General features: G+C 28.2%; 5 protein-coding genes across 5 annotated transcripts; 3 read left to right on the top strand and 2 right to left on the bottom strand.

Annotated features, from left to right (window-relative positions):
* Nucleotides 1-255: 255 nt before the first annotated feature.
* OCT59_021315 (uncharacterized protein) lies at nt 256-3,481 on the bottom strand (the record flags this gene model as incomplete). Its single annotated transcript, XM_025313030.2, has 7 exons — nt 256-757; nt 857-1,064; nt 1,145-1,516; nt 1,601-1,969; nt 2,037-2,734; nt 2,811-2,933; nt 2,997-3,481. 7 exons carry the CDS (start codon nt 3,479-3,481, stop codon nt 256-258), a joined length of 2,757 nt encoding a protein of 918 aa, XP_025188285.2.
* Nucleotides 3,482-12,283: 8,802 nt separating this feature from the next.
* OCT59_021314 (uncharacterized protein) lies at nt 12,284-13,187 on the bottom strand (the record flags this gene model as incomplete). The annotated part of the gene is made up of 7 exons (XM_066149792.1): nt 12,284-12,306; nt 12,374-12,461; nt 12,549-12,563; nt 12,859-12,882; nt 12,962-12,981; nt 13,070-13,109; nt 13,176-13,187. The coding sequence occupies 7 exons, from the start codon at nt 13,185-13,187 to the stop codon at nt 12,284-12,286; spliced, it is 222 nt and encodes a 73-aa protein (XP_065990662.1).
* A 3,667-nt stretch (nt 13,188-16,854) lies between these two features.
* On the top strand, nt 16,855-17,103 carry OCT59_021313 (uncharacterized protein; the record flags this gene model as incomplete). Its single annotated transcript, XM_066149791.1, has 1 exon — nt 16,855-17,103. The coding sequence occupies one exon, from the start codon at nt 16,855-16,857 to the stop codon at nt 17,101-17,103; it is 249 nt and encodes an 82-aa protein (XP_065990661.1).
* A 5,355-nt stretch (nt 17,104-22,458) lies between these two features.
* On the top strand, nt 22,459-22,977 carry OCT59_021312 (uncharacterized protein; the record flags this gene model as incomplete). Its single annotated transcript, XM_025313032.2, has 1 exon — nt 22,459-22,977. One exon carries the CDS (start codon nt 22,459-22,461, stop codon nt 22,975-22,977), a length of 519 nt encoding a protein of 172 aa, XP_025188288.1.
* Nucleotides 22,978-23,766: 789 nt separating this feature from the next.
* OCT59_021311 (uncharacterized protein) lies at nt 23,767-24,231 on the top strand (the record flags this gene model as incomplete). Its single annotated transcript, XM_066149790.1, has 1 exon — nt 23,767-24,231. The coding sequence occupies one exon, from the start codon at nt 23,767-23,769 to the stop codon at nt 24,229-24,231; it is 465 nt and encodes a 154-aa protein (XP_065990660.1).
* Nucleotides 24,232-24,304: the final 73 nt, after the last annotated feature.

Here is a 24,304-nt window from a genome sequence, read left to right as displayed (position 1 = left end):
TCAAGTAAGTCATTTGGATTGTAAGATTGTCATATAAAATAGCACACAATATGAAGCTCTTATTGGTCAAAAAAGAAAATATTTATTGTTGGGTCAGAGAAATTAAAGATAATCATCTTATTCGTATTCATACAATAAATGATGTTCCGAAAAAAAAAACAAATACATTTTTATGGCGCAGTCTGAAGTATTATATTTTTATTAAATTGATGGTAAAAATATCATAATTTACAAATAAAAATCTGTAGTTGAATGCTAAATATTTGACCTTAATGATCTTATAGAACCAGCTGATAAACGTCTATCTCTAATAAAGTTTCTAATTTCATCACGCCGATGACACCATCTTGTTAATGCCTGATACGATCTTAAAATTAGTTTATACATTATAACTAATCCACCAGATATAAGTACAAGTGATGGAATAAGATCGTACGTCACAACACTATTAAAGTATAATATCTGTATAATCAATTGTGGTACATCTTCAGCAAAAATATTTATGAAACTACCCCAAAGTATAATATTTCTTGATCTTTGTGATAATGGGGCTGAAAATATTTTGAAACCAAATAAATTTGATGTCAAAGTATTTACTCCTAGTATATTAATAGCTGAAAATATTGTACAAATTGACAATAGTGCTGGAAGCTCCGAAAACCAAGTATAGAATGTTGGATTCGTAGCTACTTCAGACAAAAGAATATTTATAGCCAATAAAAAATTGACTACATGCGGTACAACGAGGAATACCATACTAAATAATAATAAATAAGAAAATTATTAATTAATTAAATTAATCTTTAAAATAATAAAAAATAATAAAAATAACATAACATTAAACAAAATTTCTTACTTTGGGATTATTAAGTGTTGAGCATTATTAACCCTTAATAATGTGAATGTTAAATCCACAGCAAAATCCTGCATTATTAATGCAGTCTCAAATATGGCAATGTTTCTAGCTTCAGGGTTCTTCCAATGTGCCAAAAAATATAATATCGTTAATATTATTATACTTACTAAAAATATTATAATTATTGGCAAAAAATTTCCAAAATAACCTGTAAAATAATAAAATTAAAAATTTAATGAAATATTAATTATTTACAAATATCAAAAATATTTAATGAACAACACTTACTGGTCATTGTAAAGGATGCACTTTCGTCAATTAATGAAGAATACTCATTATTGGAAAGTGCAGTAAATCCTTTTCTTTCAATCAAAGTGCCCAAATTATCAAAGATTATTTTGGAACTTGGTTCCATGGCACTTTTAGCTTCATTTATAGTAAATGACAACAACACTTTTTTGGGAGAAGTGGGGTCATATTGCCATTTACCATTTGTTGTTATCCTTTGTTCATTTACCGGAATTATTTTGGAAAATTCTTGAATTACATTATTGAAAAACTCCGACTGATGATTTGTTTGAAGAAATTTTGAACTCCCTTCATCATTCAATCGAAGTAACCCTGTGACTGAAACTGAATGTTGTCCGGTCTTAAATGGTTCTAAATATAATAAAGAAATATAAATTTTTCTATTTGACCAGTAAAAAATTGAAAAATTAAAAATTAAAAAAAAATGTATATTACTTGTTGAAATTATCCAAGTTTTTTCATTAATTCCTAATAATGGTTCATTTCTCTCTTGAGAAATGACAAAATTATTATCAACTACCACATGATAAGACGAGTTTGGCTGATTGAATGTACTACTGAAAATTGGAATATGCACAGTGTGGTTATCACTTCCAATAGTACATAGTTCAGAATCTCCTGCAATTGTTTGCCGTAATAAACTTGGTTTGTGTGGGTCATCATTTAGTTGAAATATGGAAACATTTGCAGTAGATAACATTACTGGAATGCCATATTTAATTGTAATTTCATTGATTAAAGGATCAATAACTTCATTGACAGCTGGCTTTGTTGACTCAATTGCAGGATTATCATATTCAACTCCTATAAATCAAAAAAATTTTTTATTAAAAAAAAATAAAATTAAAGTAAAAATAAATTAAAAATTTACCTTGATTATTTAGTCTTAGTAAAGGTTTCAATAAAATTTCCAATTTATTACCAGTTTGTTTCTTTATTCCCACTAAAGTACCATTTCTTCTGAACATATTATAATGAAAAAACTCTGGGCCAAAAGAGACCTTTGATTTATAATTTCCATTATTATCTAAAATATAAAAGTTCAATGCAGTTGTATTTGTATATTGTTTTCTCACAAGAAATCCTCCATAAACTAAACTTGACAAATCAAAATCTTCTGCATTACTTATTTCTTTAGGGACCATACCAAATTGTACAAAGGACCCAGTTGTTAAAAATTCTAACTGATAATAATTCACTTCAGTTCTTGATTGATCCATATTTGTAATTGTATTGTTTAATGATACAATACATATATATCCTGCAATATTGTAAAAACATGATTTAAATGCTAAACTATTTAATTTTGTAGTAGTTTGGTAGACAAGAGAAGGTGTTGTAGGTGAATATGTTCCCTCTCTTAAAAATGAAACATAAATTTTCCAGTATTGAATATTTGGATTATTTGATACTGATGATCCCATTTCATCATATTTTAGAATATATGCATATCCAAACCCTCCATCAATTAAATTAAAATTAAAACTATTTACAAAAGTATATGATGATAGGTTTGGTACACTAAACTCGCCACTTTCAAGTTCCACCACTTTTCCTGTTGTAATATCTCTAAAGTAAAGATGAAAAAAGTTAATCAACTGAATAATGAAATATTTAAAAAGTATTTACTTGTAAAAATACTTACGGGGCACTAAACCAATGCCATGCTGTTATTCCTTTTTTGTCATATTCTTCAATACGAATAAAACCTTTTTCTAATCTTCCACTAATTATAATATCATCATTAACATCTCCCAAGTAGATTTCACTAAAAAATAAATAAATTATTATTGATCTTTATAAATGAGAATATAATAACATCTAAATTTACCTTATTATCTCGCTGTCATAATTAATTATCAAACCATACTTTCCCTTAACACCATTGTTTGATTTAACATAAATTACCATTATATAATTATAACTTAAGGGTATAAAAGTCATATCAATGGGGCAAACTGCTTCTAGAGGAAAGGTGTAATTAAGATTTATGTATGTAATTCGGCCTGTTCTTTCTATCAATCGTAGATAAAAATAAGGTAATATGCATGATGGATCTTCTTCATCATCAAGGGTCATCCAAATCATCAAAGTACCATCTTTAAGTGTGAGAGTGTCATGTAGTTTTAGACCTTCTATCGGTTCTTCATAAATGTACCATATATCCTGAGGTGACATGTCTTGGGGTGGTGTGTTTAGTGATGATACATTTTGAGGTAATATATCTCGAGATAATACATTTTGAGATGTGACAAAAAAGCAACAGATAGAGGTTAAATATATAAAGATGGTCAACATCTTTGCCAAATTGAACATTTTTAACATTTTTATTAGAGACTTGGTGGGAAAATGTGTGTAAAAAATGTGGAAATAAATTAAGAGACTTGATTATTAGAGACTATATGGTAAAATGTGTGTGAAAAATATGGAAACAAATTTAGAGACTTGAAAAATTTTAAATTTTTACTCTGAGGGATTACAGAACATTTATATATGTTACTTGTCATTGTAATCTTGATTTATTATCAACTACTATTAATAACTTTTCTTTTAATCAAACATTTAAAATGTGTTTCAAAAAAAATATATTAATTATACTACCAAATTTGTATTTCAAAAACGATCTGCATTGTTTTATACACATGTGTAAAAAAACGTGCAACAAATATAATGGCTGAAAAATTTTGATACTAAAAATATTGTCCAACAAAAACAAGTGTTTGGTATATGCATTTAGTATCAAAGGAGTTACTAGTGAAACGTCTGTTACATGCCTAATTTATGATGAACATAATTGTATGAAAATGATAATGATTTGCCTCATCATTCATCAAAATTTAATTTAGGAACATATAAAAAAATGTGTAACATTAGCTTGGATTATACAATTATATACGTAATTAATTTTATTTTTTTTTAATACATACTAGCAACAGCCCATTTGCTTCACACTGAGATATAGTAGATTATGCACACAAATAATATTCTGGAGACAAGCTTAAATTCTTCAAATTTATTAAATTTACCATAGTTTTAGTGATAAAATTATGATATCACTACTGGCAGAAAAACTGACAATTTTTGACATGTATTATTACTCCTTTTCTATCACTCTGCTAGTATGTTTTATCTTTCTATGATTACTGGATACAAAATGGCGTAATAAACAAATGAATTATTCCTCATATATTATACCTAGACCATTACTTAATTTAGCGTAAAACAATGATAGAGAAGCGGTAACACAGCATAAAAAATGTATTGTTTAGAGCATCATTATATTAAATTTTAACACGAGACATTTCTATTGTTTAATTTTCATGATCAACATGATCAACATTCATTAATGGTTAAACCCAATCTATTTTAAGATAACAATCCGTAATAAATTACGGAGGCATGCTACACGTTACAGTAATACAACACAAAATTAACTTATACAGGGTAATCTAAATATATAATAATTTACTAGAGACAATTTATTACCCCTATAAAAATTTATTCCGTGTTTTTTATTCTTGTTATTTCCGTAAATGTATCATATTCACGGAATTTATAGTCTCAAACATTGAAAATAATCCAAGTTGCTCAAGTTATTTTCCCGTAAATGTATCATATTCACGGAGTTTTCCAGAAATTACGTTTTACATATAAATTAATGTTCTTATGAATAATAGTTAATGATTCTATTACTATTAAAATTAAAGTAATTATATTTTATTCCTATTACTTTATTATTATTACTGTTTAAAAAGAATTTAATAGTATTATTATTTAAAAAATTTATAAAATATTTATAGTATTAATAACTAAAATCGCAATAAATATATTGTGCGTCAATATTGCCCAATATTATAACGCCTTAAGTGGGTTGGCCAGCATTACTAGGCCTGAAGCAAATCGCACAACATTTATACTACAATATGTAAATCCATCATCATCCATATATCGCACAATCTCTTGCTTTCATGGTTCCAAACTTGTGAAGGAAAATGAAAATGAGAAAAAAGAATATGAAATGAGGATAAAGAAAGTGGGGAGGAGAAAAATTATTCTCTTAATACCGTGACTTATGTAATTTATTCTAGTAACATTTCACGAATATGTAAATTCATAGAAAATTCAGATGTACAATGAATCCTAATATCCGTGCGTTAATAATTGTTGATACTTGATATAGCAATTTAACAAATCTAATTCCTAATTTTTTTTTTAAAAAGGAAAAAAATTAAAATTTTGTAAAAATTAGTTATATAACTGATAAACTCCGAATTGGCGCATGCGGGGTTGGATGACTAATAACCTAAATATCATCGAGGGTGATGATCACGACTACCAAAAATTAGGGTGGAGTTTTCGAGAAGAGTTTTAAAATTAAAAATTCCGTCTGAAATTTCGCCATGGTTATCAACCACTGGCGCAGCCAAATGCCAGCATGTACTAATGTTAAAATATTTTTTATAAAATATTCCCTATAGGATCACACTAGAAATTAATTTACAAATTTACGTAAGCTCCTTTTCCGCAACTACCAAAATTTGGTTCTGCTGCAGTCAAATGCTGACATTGCATTAAAAACAATTTATTAGCGTTAGGCTATAGTCTACATTTATTGTTAACGTTTCAAATATGACGGAGTTATTAATTAATCCTTTCGACCTTATCTTACTTAAGATTTTATCCCATCATATTTAGATTATGTGATACCTGCGGCTAATTTAAATTATGCAATTAAAAATGAGAAAACATCTTTGAATCATATGCTGTATAATAATATTTCGATATGGATCTGTATAGCATAAAAATTGTATAAAAAGATTATTATTAACTATTCATCAACGTCAAAATCAATAATAGACAATCCTTCAGTGCGGAACATCGTCTTTCATTTTTACTCTAAATTCCTTCACTTTTAGCCCCCCTACATCCTTTTCATTTTTTTTTTTACGAAACTAGAAAAATAAAATTTTGATTTTTTTCTTTCATAAAAATCTGCTTTTATAAATAAAATGGCACGAATTTCTTGGGTTGTACTTTAGTCTTTGCTGTTCGCTACGCTTTAAATTCTCGTAGTGAATTATCATTACGCCCAGTAAATAGTTTTTGTATAAATTTGTACCAAATGGGCTCATCCATATATAATTGGCTCTAGATTGGCTTAATTTTTTGCATAAATTTGAGCTAATTTCAAGCCAATGAGCCCTTTTGGTATAAATTTATACAAAAACCCTATAAAAAAGTTTGTGCTAAATTCGTGCCAAATGGGTTAATCATACGATATTTGTTTAGAATTTGTTCGAATTTATATTATTTTTTAGTACAAATTTTGAATAAATGTTGTATGATTAGCCCGTTTGGCACAAATTTAGCACAAACCTTTTTTATAGGGAAACTATTTACTGAGCCGGTAGGCAAGAAAAGCAATTGTTTTTTCTTTGAGAATTTTTAATAATTTTTAAAAATTTTATTTAGTATGATAGCCAGAAACATTCCGTGGAACTAACCAATCTTAATTATTACGCAAGAGAATAACAACTGCTAAAGGAAAACGTTACAATAATCCATTTCCAAATTATCATAGAAGAAGTGTAAAATAAGTCATTTTTCTAAACTTGAAGAAGCATTAAATAATGAAAATTTTGTTATTAAACAGAATCTTTGACTTTTAAAATTATTATATATAATGTATGTAAAAGAGAAAAATTTTTAATAAAATATGTATAATACTGTATGTGTTAGATTTCGTTTAAAATTTTTTTTTCCTTTAATTATTTACTTATTCAAATATTGTAACGGATCTTTTTTTTTTATCATAATATAACTTATTATGTGGCCACTGGCCAATAATAAGTAAATGTTAATATTATAAATTCACATTATATTTTGATTGGATGAAAAAAATATTTTAGACTTAAATAAAATGCAGAATGTTTTATATTTTTGGGTGCAACAAATCATAACAAAATTTGTGCATATTATTTATTAAAATTAACTTAATCCAAACAAACACAAAATAAAATAAAATAAAATAAAATAAAATAAACATATCTCAGTAGTCAAAAGCTTTTTTTAAAAAAATTAAGCAAATAATAAAATATTTATTGCGTTAATTAAAAACGGTGAAACAATAATTTTCAACGTGCATAACTAATATGTTAATCGAAATTAATGGAAACTTCTAATTTTCTAGCTAGGTTTTCCATTTATAAATTTTTATTATTAAGTTCTTATAAATTATAATTACCATATAAAGGAATTTTTTGAGGGCTATTTTCACAATTTTTAATAGTAAAAAAGAAATATGTTTTAGCAAAGGATTTGAGATACAAAAGATAACGTAATGCTAAATTTAATTACACGCACAATTGAACCAACAAAAATCATGTTTCTTTTATTTTTGCTTGTCTAATTAATGTAATAATGCATTATCAGATATTACAATCAATAATGTATGTATTTAAAATAACTATCCTTTGAGGTTTTCATTTTGATAATTCTTTTAGTATGGACAAAATTAATGATTGACATTCACGTGAGTACGAACGTTGTATTAACGACTGCGGTAATTGGCATGTACGTATAGAAATTTCAATATTCCGAATATTTTAATTCAAAAACTCCATGAATTCACATGTACACAGTAAGATTGGCTTGAGAAACTTTTCTTTTGCGCTTACTAATAGAGATAAGACGTCTTTTTATATCGTGAAGTTGATACGGACTTTATTCCGATTCAAAAAAATAGACGTTAATTATTAACCAAATATAGGCTATTTATTTCCCGACCTGAACTTTATTTTATCTTTTCTTTTTTTATAGGACAACAAGAAAAAATTGTGAGAAAAGGAATATGAAAGAAAACGAAATAAGGAACTTTCTTTCGCAAAGTATCATCGATGAATTTTTAAATGGGTTAAAGTCGAAGAATTATTCATAAACTAATATTATTACTACCAATGAAAGAACTACGATTCTATATCAGTTTTTTATATGAGATATATATATATATTGATGATAAATAAAAATTAGTAAGGATCGACCTTATATATTTATTTTAATTACATACAGAAATTGTTTTGATCACTCACCTATAATAAATTTTAACGGTAAAGTTTTAAGTTATCAAAAAAGAATCAAATTTTATAATTAAATAATTGCATATTTGCATTTATTAATGAAAGGAACATCGCTCAATCTTTTATCCGAAAAAAAAGTTGATTTGCGCGAATAAATTAAATGAATATTACGCTCATACTAAATTTATAAATCAAGAGATGTTCTTCTAGATCATCGTTTATGAGCATCATATGCAAGAATACGCGTAAAAATACAAAAAGTAAAAACCTAATAATACTACTTGATTATCATTTATCAATGTAAAGCCATTATTACTTTAATACTAATAATTTTTAAATTTATATTTTAATCTCTCTTTTATACTTTAGGGGAACCATAACTTTGTAATTTTAAAATAAAAATTTTCTACCAATAGATACTGTAGTTTATTTAAAAAAAAAAAATTGTTTTTTTTGAACACTTAAAACAATTTGAATATTGTTTGTTAAATATCAGTACTAGTACCGTTTGGACGAAGAAAAGTGCCAAAATTTTATGGCAAGCCGAAGCAGACAAATAAATCTGCTAACATTTACGGTATTATGTGACATTTAGCAATTAATAAACTTAATAAACGTATCACAAAATATTTACTATTTTAATTTTATGTATAAATTAAACGCTTATATTATAATCATATGTTTATAAATGCTAAAAGTCGCATCATAATAGGTGTGAAATAAGCGGTTATCATGTTAAAATAGGCGCAGATTTGTCCGCTTCGGCTTGCCATACTTTTCGTCCAAACGGTACACCGTACAGTATATCACATTACAAATATTACAAATATCACACTCAAATATCACGCGTCTGCCCTGTAAAAAAAGTCAATCCGTTTTTTATATTCCATCTTTTTTCCGTAAAAGGCTCATATTTCCGGAATTAATAACCTTATATCGCGGAATTTATCTAATTATTTACATTTTCCGTGAATGGATCCGTGAAAGGCTCATTTTTACGACGGATAAAAATTTTTTATAGGGCTGGTCAAGATTAATACAAAAAAGGGGATGCATCAACTTGCATATAGTTGCATATTTTGATGGGTCAATATTCATGTACGAGGTGGGTCAAGATTCATATATTTGCTGTACTAAAATAATTATTAATTAAAAATATTTACCCAGCTCATCAAAAAAAAAAATCAGTTTTCTTTTGGTTAATTTGGAAAATTTTTAAAACTCTAAATAAAAAATATAAATTTCTATGTATGTTGAGAGAGAGTAGCAATAATACGAATTATATTTTGCTTGTTCTTAAATCTGTATTTACCTTTTATAAATATCACATTTTTCTTTTCACAAAATCAGGTTTAAATATCCGTCAACTTAAATAAATAACTACTGTATAATGAAATTGTCCGGAACCGAAGAACTATTTACCGTATGCTCACAAAAGTTAGGTATCTCTTTCGTTACCACAAACGTACTTTAGGCTAGTAGTTGCAACAAAAGAGACGCTACCTATTCTCAGGTTTGGTTTGTTAGTTCTTTGGCCTTGGGTTCTTGGGAAAATTTTGAGTTCCGTCTTCGTTCCATGGCGCAGCAAAAATTTTAACACGCGGTGGGATGATCAAAAAAGTTTTTTTTTTCTGAGGAACCAATTACCATCAGCCTGACGTTGAAGTCACATAAAATTTTCCAAACAACAAAATTTTAATGACGTTCTACTCGTGCTGCCGAGTATCTATCACGTGATTGGATTTACTACTACGGAGTTGACCGCTTTTTGGGGGTGAACGAGGTTACGGAACTAGGAGGAGTTCACATTGTGTACAAAATTTATAACACATGGGGGGAACTAAGTTTAGCCAGGCGGTATTCACGAATAATAGTGTTAGGGGTTGCAGGGTAGTTAGTAATCATTTAAGTTTTATCGATATCGACTGATTTGGTATAGGTACTTTTGCGCGTTGACATCCTTAGGGGTAATTTTAATTTTGCGCCACCACCACACTGGATTGGTCTTTCGGGATTCGCGGACGTCACTCGTCAGGTATTTTGGTAAATTGTCTCATGATAAAAAAAAGTATTGGGTTTACAATTAGGTAGTTGTCAAGAACGGTGCGTTGAGTACTAGTATGGGGGAGCGAACGGCGTATTTATATAGTCTTTTTGTAGTGTTCTTGTTTCTAGTTTTGTAATGTATTTAGAATTTTAGATAACGCAGATCGAGTCCGGTGCTTGACGTGTACAAGGTTGTATTGCGAGGCGCGAACACAAAACTATTTATCGTACTGAATTCCTGCCACAATCGACATTTTTATTTTCTTTTTTTAGAATATGTATCACGATTAAATGTAACAATACCCGGCCTGTAATATTCAGACACGTAGATCATGTAACATTGTACGATTATAATACTGCCGCGCTTCGCTTGTATACCAATTAGGTTTCCGTCACACACACAAAGGCTTATTTTGGTGGAAGAGAAGTGCCTATTTGTATTGGATCAAATGATGTGATATTTATGAACAAGGAAGAATATTAGAAGAAGTAAAGAATGAATAAAAATATAAAATTAGACATTATAAAGTCCATAGTAATGAAGGAAGTATACATTTGGAGTTAAAAACTTGTAGCGGTTGTAATTTAAAACAAAACGTTTGCGCTTCTCAAAAATGTATAGTAAATTTAAAAAAATCTGATGTATTTTTATTACGAGAAAAGAATACAAAATTTTTGATAAGTTAGCGGATGGAAGAATTTTAGTACTAACGCGTACTCAATATTCGGATATATTTCAAATTATGGAAACATTGATAAATATATAGATTTATCTTGAACAAATCAGAATTGTTTATAGCGCAAAATTTTATCATCAAATACTAGACAATTTTTAACATCAATATATAGATGGCTCAGCAAAAAATATTGGGACGGATAAAGCAGAATCAATATTGGTTTAAATACCTTTAATATACATTCAATCTTTTTATTAGAATTTTTTTAGTTATAATAATTTTATATCGATAGCCAAAGCTTCATTATTAGCTTTATTATGTTCTTTAATAATATTACACTTACAAAAGATAAGTCAATAATGGAAAACTTTAATTTTTACAAAAGTATTGATTTTTCATTAACAAGCCGTCAAATTTTTAAATTAAAAAGTAATAATTATAATTATATTTGGCTTATAATTTTCGAAATCGTCAAAATATTATCGTTGGACGTCAATATTTTAATTATTCAAGATGATGATTTTATCGCGTCAATACTAAATCAACGACTAGTAAAAGATAATACAACAATTGGGAATTAATATTAAAACAACATCTTTATCAAATATTACGTGGTTTCCAAGTTGGAACAATGTACCTATAGAATCGAATTTAAGAAAATTTTAAAATTATATACAAATATTGTTAATTTAGAACAATTTTTAAATCTTAATCGAAATTATATATATCGACAATTACAAGTGATTGGGAGATTACTTTTCACTTATTACAAGGTGATCAATGGACAATGTATACAGATTTTCGAGAATCAAAAATGAAAAGGAAGAAGATTCAATTTCTTATTGAAGAAATACTAACGATCGAACAAGTTAAGAAGTCACTATGCATATTTTTCAATTTTTAAAGATCGTTATTGTCCAATATGCAACATAGAAAAAGAAACTTTCAATCATGTATGGACATGTAATCAACATCGGAAAAAATATTTATATTAATTCATCATATCGAAAATCAAATCTACATATAAATGATATTGATATTGACCACACGGCGGGGAGAGAACCGTAGTACTTTGCTAACAACTTAAAAATTTTTTAAATGTAATATTACAGTACATTGTATAAGATACTCATTATTGGTCTTGTCGTCTTGTCGTACAATAGTTATATAATATCAATTTATTAATATGTATATTAAATATAAATTGTAGCAAATTATTGTAAAATATATTGTAAAATTTAATTGTAAAAATACATCTGTAATTTTAATTGTAAAATACATTTCCTCTATCCTCATTTAAATACTTTCTTCACCATTCTTCATTTTTTTTTGATGTAGAACGCTATTAAAGAATGAAGCATTAGTAACAGTTCGTTAATATAACTAAAGATATAGAAAATACTACTTACAAAATCTGAAAACCACGTTCAAAAAAGAAATAATCCAATGAAGGTCTTCCTCAAAGATCGAAACTAAATTCCATACGTCCATACCTGACTAGAAAAAGCAAAACGAAACGTTAGTAAGCATTTCGTTAAAAAAGTAGTTCAAAGAAAATCTACCAAATTCCCATGCAACAAATACCTGAAAACAATCCGTCTAAAAAAGAGAAAACCAATCAAGGAATAATTTAAAATAAGAGTATTAATCCCACTAAATTAATATGAATTTTATGCATCCAAACTTTAAACTACCGTCTAAAAAAAGAAATGGTATTAGTAAGATTTTGCTAAAATATTCATTAAAAGTATAAATTAAAAAAATTCTGCTAAATCAAATAAATAATAGTTCTTTTCTAAAAAAATTCACATTTCTTTTTATTAAATATATTTGGTCTAACCACTTTTTTCAAAGATTCGGGCAATTTGTTGTATTTCATTTACCTATAAAGAACTCTGTATCCAAAGACCCACTTGACCTAAAAAAAGAGAATATTGAAAGGTTAATAAAATGTTTTGTTAAAGCAGAATAATTTCAAAGAAAGTTCTGATACCAACACTTTTAAAGATCAGGTCGCCTAAAAAAAGGGAAATTCCAAAATATTAAAAAGCGGTTCATTAAGGAAATATAAAGAAACATTAAATAAATATTGTTTGATTTCTCACTGAAATCCCATGCGTCAAAATAGCCGAAGAACCAAGTCGTCTAAAAAAAAGTAAGAAATATAACTATTAGAAATCGTTCGTTAAAAAATAAAACAATTAAATTTACCAAAGTTCGCATCTAACTAAAAGAGAAAAAAAAAGAAAAGGGAAATGTAAAAGGGAAGGGAAAAGGGAAGGGAAGGAAGAGGAAAGAACGAGGGAGAGCGAAAGGTGTGAAGGGAAGTGAAAGGGCGAACGAAGAAAAAAAAGTTTTAAAAAAGTAAAAAAAAAAAAGTTTGATCAAACTGCGGATTATATCACGTGATACACGTATTATATATAAATAAGGGGCTTTTCCCTGACGATAAATTTTTTTTTTTACTTTTTTTTAATTACTTTAACTACAGTAATTATATAAATTATATGTATATATGTGCTCATATACACACATATATATCTAATAACTTTCGAAAAGCCCCTTCTCTTTGACCTATAGGGGAAAGGTTTTTGATATAATTATATATAAAAAATCATCACATTATACACTATTGCCGATATTACATATTACAGGTATTAAAAGTATATATTAATGGTAATACAATTTTTTTACTAATTGCAAAATTTATTTTATAAATAGTTAATTATTAAATTCATTGTGCAATATTTTATACAATATATATGTGAATAAAAAATTTGTGAAAATATTATAAAAAATTACAAGATTTATCGAAAAATGTATTAGAATTACATATTTTACAATTAGCTAAAAAAAAAATTAATATTAAATAATATATTGTCAGAAGTGTCGTACTATATATTCCAGATACAAATACCTTGTACAAGGCAATGTACAAGTATTGTGGCTATTGAGGTAACAAGTGCAGAAGAAGAAACAATGAACGAAGAGGAAGAGGAGGCGGAGATGATTCTAACAAGGAGAGAAGAGCAAGAGACATCAGCAATGACAGAAATAGAAGAATATATAGGAAAAAATAACAAAATTAAAGAAAATAACAACAAGAAAAGAGAAAAATTAAGAAATATATAAAAATAGTAGGACTGAACATCAGGGGTTTAAACAATAATGAAAAATAAGACAAATTAAAAAATATATTGAAAAAGAAAATTGGGATATTACTGGGGTAAACGAAACAAAACTAAACAAACAAAAAGGAAAATTTGAGTTCAAAGAATGGAACGAAATGAAAACTTTAAATAATAGTACAGATGAAGAAAAGAGTAAAGGAAGCCAACTATCGATTGAAAAAAAATGGGTCGAACTAAGAACGATAAATTATAAAGAGTATCAAGTGTACGCACAAACAATGGACATGATACTCAGAGGATGTCAATGCTCAATAAGAATTATAAATATATATATGATTTGCAACGATAAAAAAATCAAACATGAAATAATAGTAACGGTGAAACAATGGATAGATGAAGCTAATGTTAACAAAATGGATGTAGTAGTAATGGGCGACTTCAATGAGCATAATAACCATCAAAATGGATCAGATGCAGAAGCAATTTTTTTGGATATGTTAACAGAGATGAACTTAACAGATGTACACCTACAATTTAACGCTCACACATGTCAAAAAATATTAGATGATAGAGTACAGATGGTTACAAATCACGAGGAAATCAAAGAGGAAGTGGTTGAACATTATAAAAATTGGACGCATAGTAGAAATTTCGATGAAAAAGAATATGAAAATAATTGGATAAATATCTATGAGCCGATAGAGACTATCGATGAGTCGATATATATAGTAATTTATGTGATGAAGTAACGGACAAAGAATTAGTAGAGACATTGAAAACAGTTAAAAATGACAAAGCAGCAGGTAGTGTTAGTGGTACCATACGACTTTTGGAAGAAGGCTGGGGAGATAAAAGATGTATTTTACTGGGAGTAATAAATATTAGTATTATAAAAGGGAAATGGGTGAATGAATGGAAACAAGGAATAATATATCCGATTAAGAAAACGATGGATTGGAGTAAAGACCTACGCTTAACACGTCCCATAACGTTAATAGAAACAGCGAGGAAAATAACAATTAAAATTTTGACGAATAGATTATGTAATATACTATCAACAAATAACGTATTAAAAGGAAAAATTATGCACTAAAACATGAAAGTACGTTTGAACCGTTAAAAATAGTACAAGCTATAATAGAAGACGCAAACAATAAAGAAGCGTGGATAATATTAATGGATATAAGCGTACGATTCTGTAAGTTCGTATAGTTTAGAAAAAGCGATGAAAAGAATTAAATTGCCTCAGCGATGGATAAATTTAGTTATGGATATATCAATAAATAAATGTAATAGAGTGATAGTTAACAATGATCTGACGGAAGAATATTACGTCAACGACGGAATAGACCAAGATGAAGTTTGGTCACCACTTTTGTGGAGAATATTTTACGATCCCTTGTTAGTTAAGTTGGATATGTTAAAAAAGAAATTGGGATATAAAATGGAAGTAGAATATAAGGAAAATATAAACAAAAAATATATTAATGCGATCGCGTTTATGGATGACACGACGTTTATTAGTAAATCACGGGAAGGTGCTGAGGAAATGTTAGAAGTATGTCATAGTTTCTATAAAATGAATGATGTAAAGGCAAATCCAAACAAATATGAGATTATTAAAATTAATAACAAGGAAGAACGAGACGTGATGATAGAGGGAAACGTTATTAAAAAATGTAATATGAAAGATGGTAATAGATTTTTTAGGGATTTTTTCACACATAACAATAATAGGTGGGTACATATTGAAAAAATAGAAAAATGATAAAAGGTTTTGTTAAAATAGTAAATAAGAAAATATTGTCGGATAAACAAGTGGCTAAATTATGGAATGTAACACTGATACCGGCCGGCAATTAAATATCAACTATTGGGAATAGTGATAACCAGACAAGAAGCAGAAAAGCTAATGACACCGGGTAAATATCTTAATGAAACATAAAAGCAATATGCCAAAATCATTACCTAATTGTATAATTTATGATAAGATATATATGGAATTAAAGATATATATAATTTACAACTAGAGTGTATAAGTAAAAATATAATGTATTTAGCGAACGGTAATGAAGAGTTAAACAAAATTTTTAAAATTCAAATGAGGAAATTGCAACAGAAATACTGGTCAGTATTATGTTTTTCAGAGATGGTAACGAGTGACAAATTTCCAACAAAGACGCATGTGGGGGATGCGCTTATTATATTAAATGAAAATAATTTTAAGATTTATAATCACGAAATTATTGACGATCAATTTCCAAATCATTGAGTTAAAGGCGGAAACATTAGAATAGAAGAAATTTTCGGTACAGATTATAAAATCTATAGGGATAGAATTAGTCACAGAAAGGTTCTGTTTTTAGAACAGTTAATGGAACTGTTTACAAGTAGGTTAATGAAGTGGAGTCACTTCTTAATGAAAAATGGTCTTACAGTAGACGTGGAACCGTTGTGGTACAAAGTTTTGTCAGAATTAACGTTAAACAAAGAAAAAGGACATATGTCAGTAAGTGACAATATAATAATATTACGCCAATCTAACGACGGAAAAATTATCTTAAGAAAGGAGTTACCCAAGAGTAAACGAAAAGAAAGTAAAACTTACGACGAAATTGGAAAGCATTTAATTATAGACGAAGCTTCTCTGGATTTGAACGAGAAAGTCAATTCTCCTTTCTTAAAAGATTGTAAAGGATGTAGATACAATATAAATAGAAAGTTGAATACAGGATTATATAGAAAAAGAAATAGCGACTATGATTGAAGGACGGAAAATTAAAAATAGCGGTGAAGAAATGATGATTAAACCTTTTATGACATATGAAAATATTGATTTGCAGAATGATTTGGTGATTGAAGAAAATATAAACGATTACAAAGAGATAGAAAAGAATACAATGAAAATAGATAGCAATGTGACGGATAATATAGATATAATGTGGTTAAATTTTGTTGTAAAAGATGAATTTACGACCGAAATTCTAGAAAACTTCATTAGTCGATAGATGATTGATAAAGAAGTTATTGTGAACTTAGGAGTGGTAATACAAAAGGTGAAGAGTTATGTTTAGATGGTTTTTTTGGATTGGAAATAATACCCAAAAGTAGCGATGTAGAAAAATTTAATTTTGAAGGGAAGTTAGCATTTGTTAAAAATGAAAGAAAAGTGTATGCGGTGGCGTTGATAATAGCAATCATAATTTTACCTTGTAATATAAAAATTGAATTAAGAAATGATTTGAAAATTATTGGGTGGCTCTATAATTATAGTAAAATGGGAAGCACGCGCAGAGAATTAGATGATAAACTTTATGTTTACTTGAATTTTATCAACACGATCTTGGAATTAAAGAATATATAATATATTAAAATGTTAGTTAAGATGATAACATGGACGCTCAAAGTACGATACAAGATGTCAAAGTTCCGGCAATTAAAAGACAACTGTAAAGATACGATAAAAGAAACTTAAATAATGTTGATAACATTTTAGTGGACGAATACAATCTTCATTGGAATTATATTCCTATAGAAGGAGCATACAGGTTTTGGTTTAAAGAATTAAGCTATAATAGTACAAAAATAGCCTTATGTTATTAGATTTTGTCAAGGATTGTTTCAGAGATACAAACGGGAAGCAACGTAATTATTACTGATTGGAACGTATCATTCAAACTGATTAATAATGAAATTACGACATCCAAGGGCGTCACAAGTAAAGAAGATACGGCAATCGGGAGTTTCAGAGTTAAAAATTTTTTGAAAATTTTGCCAACGTATGAGATCCTGTGGACAAGGAAAGTCTGGGGAATACCCGAATGTTAAATGTCCGCGTTGCTTAATTGAAGAAGAAAAGTGGGAACATATATGGATCTGTTGGATCTGTAGTAAAAATAGCCAAGACGCATCAGAATATTTAATTTTTAAAGAAAGTGTTAAATGAAGTCGTAGATAAAGAGCTGGTAGAGATAGAAAAAGAAGATATACTTAAATTCAAAGAAAGAGTGCTATCAAGTGCTAAGTTTTTTGCTAATTCTTCGACTTTATCTATGCATGAGGCTAATACATAATATATTACATAGGATAGTGATCATATTTTAATTTAGTCTTTACTCTGTTTTATTATACGGAGATTTTGATATGGATAGATTTAGTTTTCATTTTTGTTAGCTAAATTTCAATGTATTTTTTATTAATATATTGATATAATTAAAAGAAAACTACTTTGAAATTGTGTGAATTTATTAACGGAAAATTAAATAAAAACTAAAGAAATTTTATATAATTTTCGAAAAATTTCTTTTGATTTAATTAGAGATTTTTGGAATGAACGTTGTTCTATTAATCATGACATTAATGTTGCGTTAGGAATTACAAAAGAATTTTTTAAGACATAGTATGGGAAGAAAAATATATTACAACGCCGAAACCTCTTACGTATAATAAGTACATGGATGCAGAAGGATTATTAAATTATGTTAGATATGGAGGTAAAGTAATTAATTATTATCATCGTTGTGTAACATAATAGCGTAGCTAGCGTAGCTCTTTGTTATTAATCTTATGGTAAAGTTATAGAACTTAATTTATTTGTAGTGGTGCAGTTATTTAGAGGTGTAGTAGTTGTTAGTGTAAGTTGTTATACCGCTATTAAGGTTGATACGTCTTCCGGTAATCCATCGGGAAGGTGAAAGTTGTTTATGGGTCGGCAGTGATTAAATCTTATCCCCTCCACGATATTATAGTAACTAGTTAGCTAGATCTTTATTATTGTAACTCGCGTTTTTGTATCTTCTATTTTAATTTTTTTTTTAATAAAATTATGAGTTGAACCTTAAAAAAAAAAAGTGATATTTATGAATAAAGAAGTATATGAAAGAGAAGTGCCAAACATCAAATACTAAGTTATTTTTTGTTTTGTGAGAAAAAAAATTATATATAAAAATATTTCTTTTTTATTGTTAATAAAACACACATTTTACATAAAGTACAAAGCGCAGGCGTGAATTCCAGCCAATTCTTCTTAATCAATGTTATTCTTTGGGTCATGTTAATTACAATTTATGCTGCTATTGTTACATCCTCACCAATGGACTATTAAAAAAAATATAATACCGAACATACAATATAAATAGTTATGGCAATGGTGAGTTTTAAAATATTTTTTTAAAGAAAATTATTCTTAATTAATTTATTTTTTATTCTTAACTGTAGTTAGATAACTCGGGCAAGACGAAAAGGAGCGAGTGGTGTATAATTTGGCAAGTTATTTATTTATCACTTTGAGTAGGGATACCAATACTTTTCCGTAACACCCAGATAATCTATATAGCAGATACTAGCGATGTAATTCCGCGTAGAGTCAACTATGATTAAACGGTTAGTCCAATTATTTAAATTTACACGAAACTGCATACCAAACTTGGTATTACTAAATTTCGAAATGACGAAATCCTTATAGATAAAAGATCACTTATTGGTGAATATAATTTATTTAATTCTTTTTAATACAAATTATAAAGAAAACAATATCGAAGTTTTTCAAAAACTTATGATTTCTAAAAGAAAAGAAATGAAAAAAAATGAAATTGAAGAGAATAAAAATGAAATTGAAGAGGAATGATTTTTTTTTTTTGTGTTTTTGTATGTTGTTAAAATAATCTATATTAACACATTCCTTTATTATGGTACGTCTAACTATTAATGCTATGCTTTAAAATGATGTTAAATAGGTGAAATAATGAGAATAAATAATGCCTAATAAAAAGATTCTAATATGCAAATTTAATAGCTTAGATATTACCGGTATGGCCTTTAGGTACAACAGCTGCAATCTTGACTTCGCCGTTTTTTTCTTTCGATGGACTTTTGTCTTTTTGAGCATTTCTCCTTTAATGATTAAATTAATAAATTAATAGATTTCTTTAAAAAGTATCAATATTGTATTTGTATTTACCTCTTAGTTAATTGATCGAAATTCATAGGAGAGGCTGTTACGATAGTAGCCATAAGCACAATCAAGAGAGCAAAGAAGATTTGACGCGAATTCATTTTATAGTGTTTTGATATTTTTGTGTTGAATATTTTTAATTTCTTTTTTTGAAAAATTATTTTTTAAAAAATTTTGATTTTCTGAATTAGTGAAGTTCGGGAAAGCCATTTATATATTGATTTTTTTCAATAGGGCCTATATTCCTTAAATGATCAACAAAACGAATTTATTTACCCAAACCGAAATTAATTTTAATAAAGAATTCTCACAAATTAAATACAAACAATGTACTTTATCTATAAATAATTGGAATAAAACTTTTCAAACATTCTTTAATCTTTAATATAACGACAATTAATTTAGTCGAGCTTTGTTTTTTAGATGAGTGATTGGTTGAGCTTGTTTAATAGTATTTTTTATCGTTTTTTGTTTAAAAAGGAAAAATAAAGAAAATAAAAATTTTGTCAATCTATTTCGTTGTGTTTGATTTTTACCTTGTTTTAGAATAGTATTTTTATTTTAAAAGAAAATCGATTTCTAATTTTAGGGTATAGGAGTCTTTGTTAAAGGTTTATTTGTGTAACGATAAATAATAATGCATCACATACTTATGATAAAGAAATTTAGTACAATTTTATAACAAAGTTTTATGTGAATAAAGAAAGATAAGGAACCTGACATTTATAAAAAAAAAAACAAAAGAAAAATTGGAAACATAAAAAGCATTATCAGTAAATATATAAATCATTCCTAGAAGAAAATTTTATCCCCTGATGAACCTGATCGGCATCATTTACACGATTATGCAAATGTAGTTATACCTACCGGGCGGCAAATTTTATATGTATTTATTTATCCGTTCTCAGTAAAAATTGACTATTGATTATACTATAATAGACGGATTTGAAAATTTGAGTAATTCAGAAAGATTTGCATTTTTCAAATGAGAAAAACTTCCTTTTAATTTATTCGTAATCTCAATATTATTTTCAAATGTAATAATAATAGTTCCAAAGCTTTTTAGAATTTAATCATTTTTTTATAAATCTTTAAAATGAAAAAAATAACCAAGCGTAAGAAGATAAGATTCAACAATAAAATATACTATATTTATACTCACGATATACTATAAAACACTTACTATTGTGTAAATGGCAGGGGATAAATCAATTATATCCTGGCTAGTTGGAATAGTAAAATTTTACTTATTCCTAATTAGTCAGGATATAAGTAATACTTAAATTTATTTTCATGCATTGTGTTCTAAGTGCGTCTTTAAAAAAATGAAAAAAATGATGATATTAATATCATTTCAAACACAAAACATCGTCAAACCGTTCCAAGTTATACTAAGCTAATATAAAACAATGATAATGAGATAAAAAATAAAAAAATGATTGGTTTTAACATTTTTGGTAATTTTTATTAGACCAAAGGACTTTATTATGGTAGTTGCGTAAATAGTAATTTAAAGTAGTATATATAATATGTAAGTTACATGATAGCGAAATTGCAAAAAAAAAAAATTTTTTATTAAAGTTTCGTTAATTATTGAAAAATATATGTAGAACATATTTATTAGATAAACAATGTAAATCGTTCCGGTCCCCCGTCGTTAAGACGTTGCCACCACTAACTACAAAACAAACTTTTATTAAATTTGATAAAAATTATAGCGGTTCCCAAATTTTATAATAAATAATAAATAATATCAAATAAGTAACCAATAAGAATAATAAGAATAGTTTTACGTCATTACGGACCATAATTGATCCCCATAGTGACCATCTCATTCCGGACCGCAGTAAATAAAAACGCCCACAATTAATAAATTCACTAGGTAGGTTCAAAGTTCAGACGCTACACTACTCAGCCTTATGACAGAGCATATAATAATCTCTCTTCATCTCTTTCATACTTTCATCACCATTCCACCTCTCACAAAGATTCGTCCGAATTGTTGGGTCAAATCAGGTTACCATATTTGACTCTACCCAACCTGTAACCTGAAAAATGTTTCAGATTAAATTGGGCTAGCTGAAAAATATAAAAATATCGGGTCAGAATGTTACATAATAAAAAATTTTATTATAAATTTTTTATTATTAATAACATTAAAAATATAAATATTTTTTGAATAATAATACTTAATGGAATTGAATATAAAAGTTTATACAAAACCACTGCAAATCAATTTGAGATTGTCACGGGATATTTTTTTAATTAAGTTATTTTTAGTTGTAGGTTATATTGGTAGTTTATTTTCAACACGCCGCCTCATTAATCCTTTAACTTCGCCGGCCATCACTAGTATTTCTTATAGACATCCCAAGATTGTTGATAAACTCTATCATCGGCCCAAAAAAGAATGGTCTACTTCGTGGTCCAGTTTGGACAACGACGTTATCTATGGAAGGAACAAGTTAACGAAGTTAACTGTATCTCAATCACTTACCGTGAACACTTTATACCTCACATTGCAAACGAGGATATATTACATCAACATATACCACGGTGTTGTGTTCCTATTTTGAAACCTTGTGAAGGTTGTTCTAAGCACACGCCGTATTATCGTGATCTAAGGCCAATATGCGTTGTTGTTACCGCAACCCACCAACTTTACAAAATAGATGTACATGGAAAATCATTCAAACCCAAACTTAACATTTCAAATTTACCGAAAAACTGTGTTTTTCCACAACGATCTTTGTTTAGTTTAAGGATCAGTGCTTTTAATATTTTTACTATTAATTCTAGACGCGCTGGGTCAGCAGCTGTACCAGCTATTGATATAAATACAACTTCGGCGAACGCTCCTTCAGCTTCATGTTCACGAACGAAGCATATTATCTCAAGATATCAGTCGATATCTAATTGGAGATCTTGACACTATTACTAAACTTATTACTTTATCGGAATATTTTTCTATTTCACGGGAATTAATTTTTTATACTGATGGTGCTTTACGTTCACCTATATCAAATGATCTTAATTCAAATGGTAATTTTACTACTACTACAAATATGGGCTTTGGTTGGGTTAATAAAGACGACTCGAGCACCAACTTAAATATCTCTTTTTTTGGAGGCACTTCTCTCTCACCCTCGTCTTCCAAAGCGGAGGCTTACGCTATTTTGACGTTACTATTGGTGGTTCCACCCAATTGTATGGTCCATATTTATACAGATTCAATGAATTGCATTCACACTTTTCAGCATATCAACAACTTTCTAGTCTCGATACGAAAGATTCTCAAAATTCCTAATCATGACGTTTGGCGTTTAATTAAACACCTGGTCTCAAAGAACAAAATTACTTGTCTTTGTATAAAGTTAAGGCACATTCAGGCGATTTTTACAATGATCTAGCGGATAAAGAAGCTGGTAAAGGCCTGAACGTACCTCCAATCACCATTAATCCAAAATTTATTCCAGATGTGGCTATGATACCCATGTGGGATTGTATAGGTCCTATCGACCGAGACATTAGAAAATTTTGTCAAAATATAACGGATGCCGTTACTTTTGACTCTTTTACTTCCAATAATAATTTACAACTTTTATTTAAAAATCATTCTACCCAAGCTATTAGTTGGAGTTATACTAAACTTTGGCAACACCAAAACGATACTCTGGATGTTTGTAGCTCGGATAAATCTAAAAAACACTCCTTCAAAATGAAAAGTCTCAATCATATCTTACCTTGTGGCGATGTTTTATCAGCTCATTATCCGTCACTTTATTCTCAAAATTTATTACCAATCAAATGTCCTCTTTGCGGGCGCGCGGACGATACTAATCAACATCTTGGATTTTGCCCGGATTTAATTCAGCTTTTGACTAATGTCCTTTTGGACGCGAAAGCACTTATCAGCAAACGTGTAACAACTGAATTAAACACCTTTTACACCAACTCAACTCTGACTCGGGATTTGGACGCGTCACCACTTTTTTCGCCTGTGGTTGATGCTACTCACCTCGTTTATCTTATTATACACAATGTGGTTCCTCAATCTTTAGTAGATTTGATTCACTCTCATACTCGTAAAACTTCGCATTCTACGTCTATTGTTATGGATGTTATGAAATTAATTCATTTACAATTTCTACTCATGTTTGGAAACATCACACGGAATCCATGATTACTTGGAAAAACGTACAGGTATTTACGCAAAGAAAATCAAACTGCGACGTGCTAAACGTTGCGCCGAGAAT

This window comes from Rhizophagus irregularis, chromosome 3 (assembly GCF_026210795.1).
Source record: "Rhizophagus irregularis chromosome 3, complete sequence".
Lineage (NCBI taxonomy): Eukaryota > Fungi > Glomeromycota > Glomeromycetes > Glomerales > Glomeraceae > Rhizophagus > Rhizophagus irregularis.
Note: the sequence above shows the minus strand (reverse complement) of the source record. Positions and strands in the feature narration are given on the sequence as shown.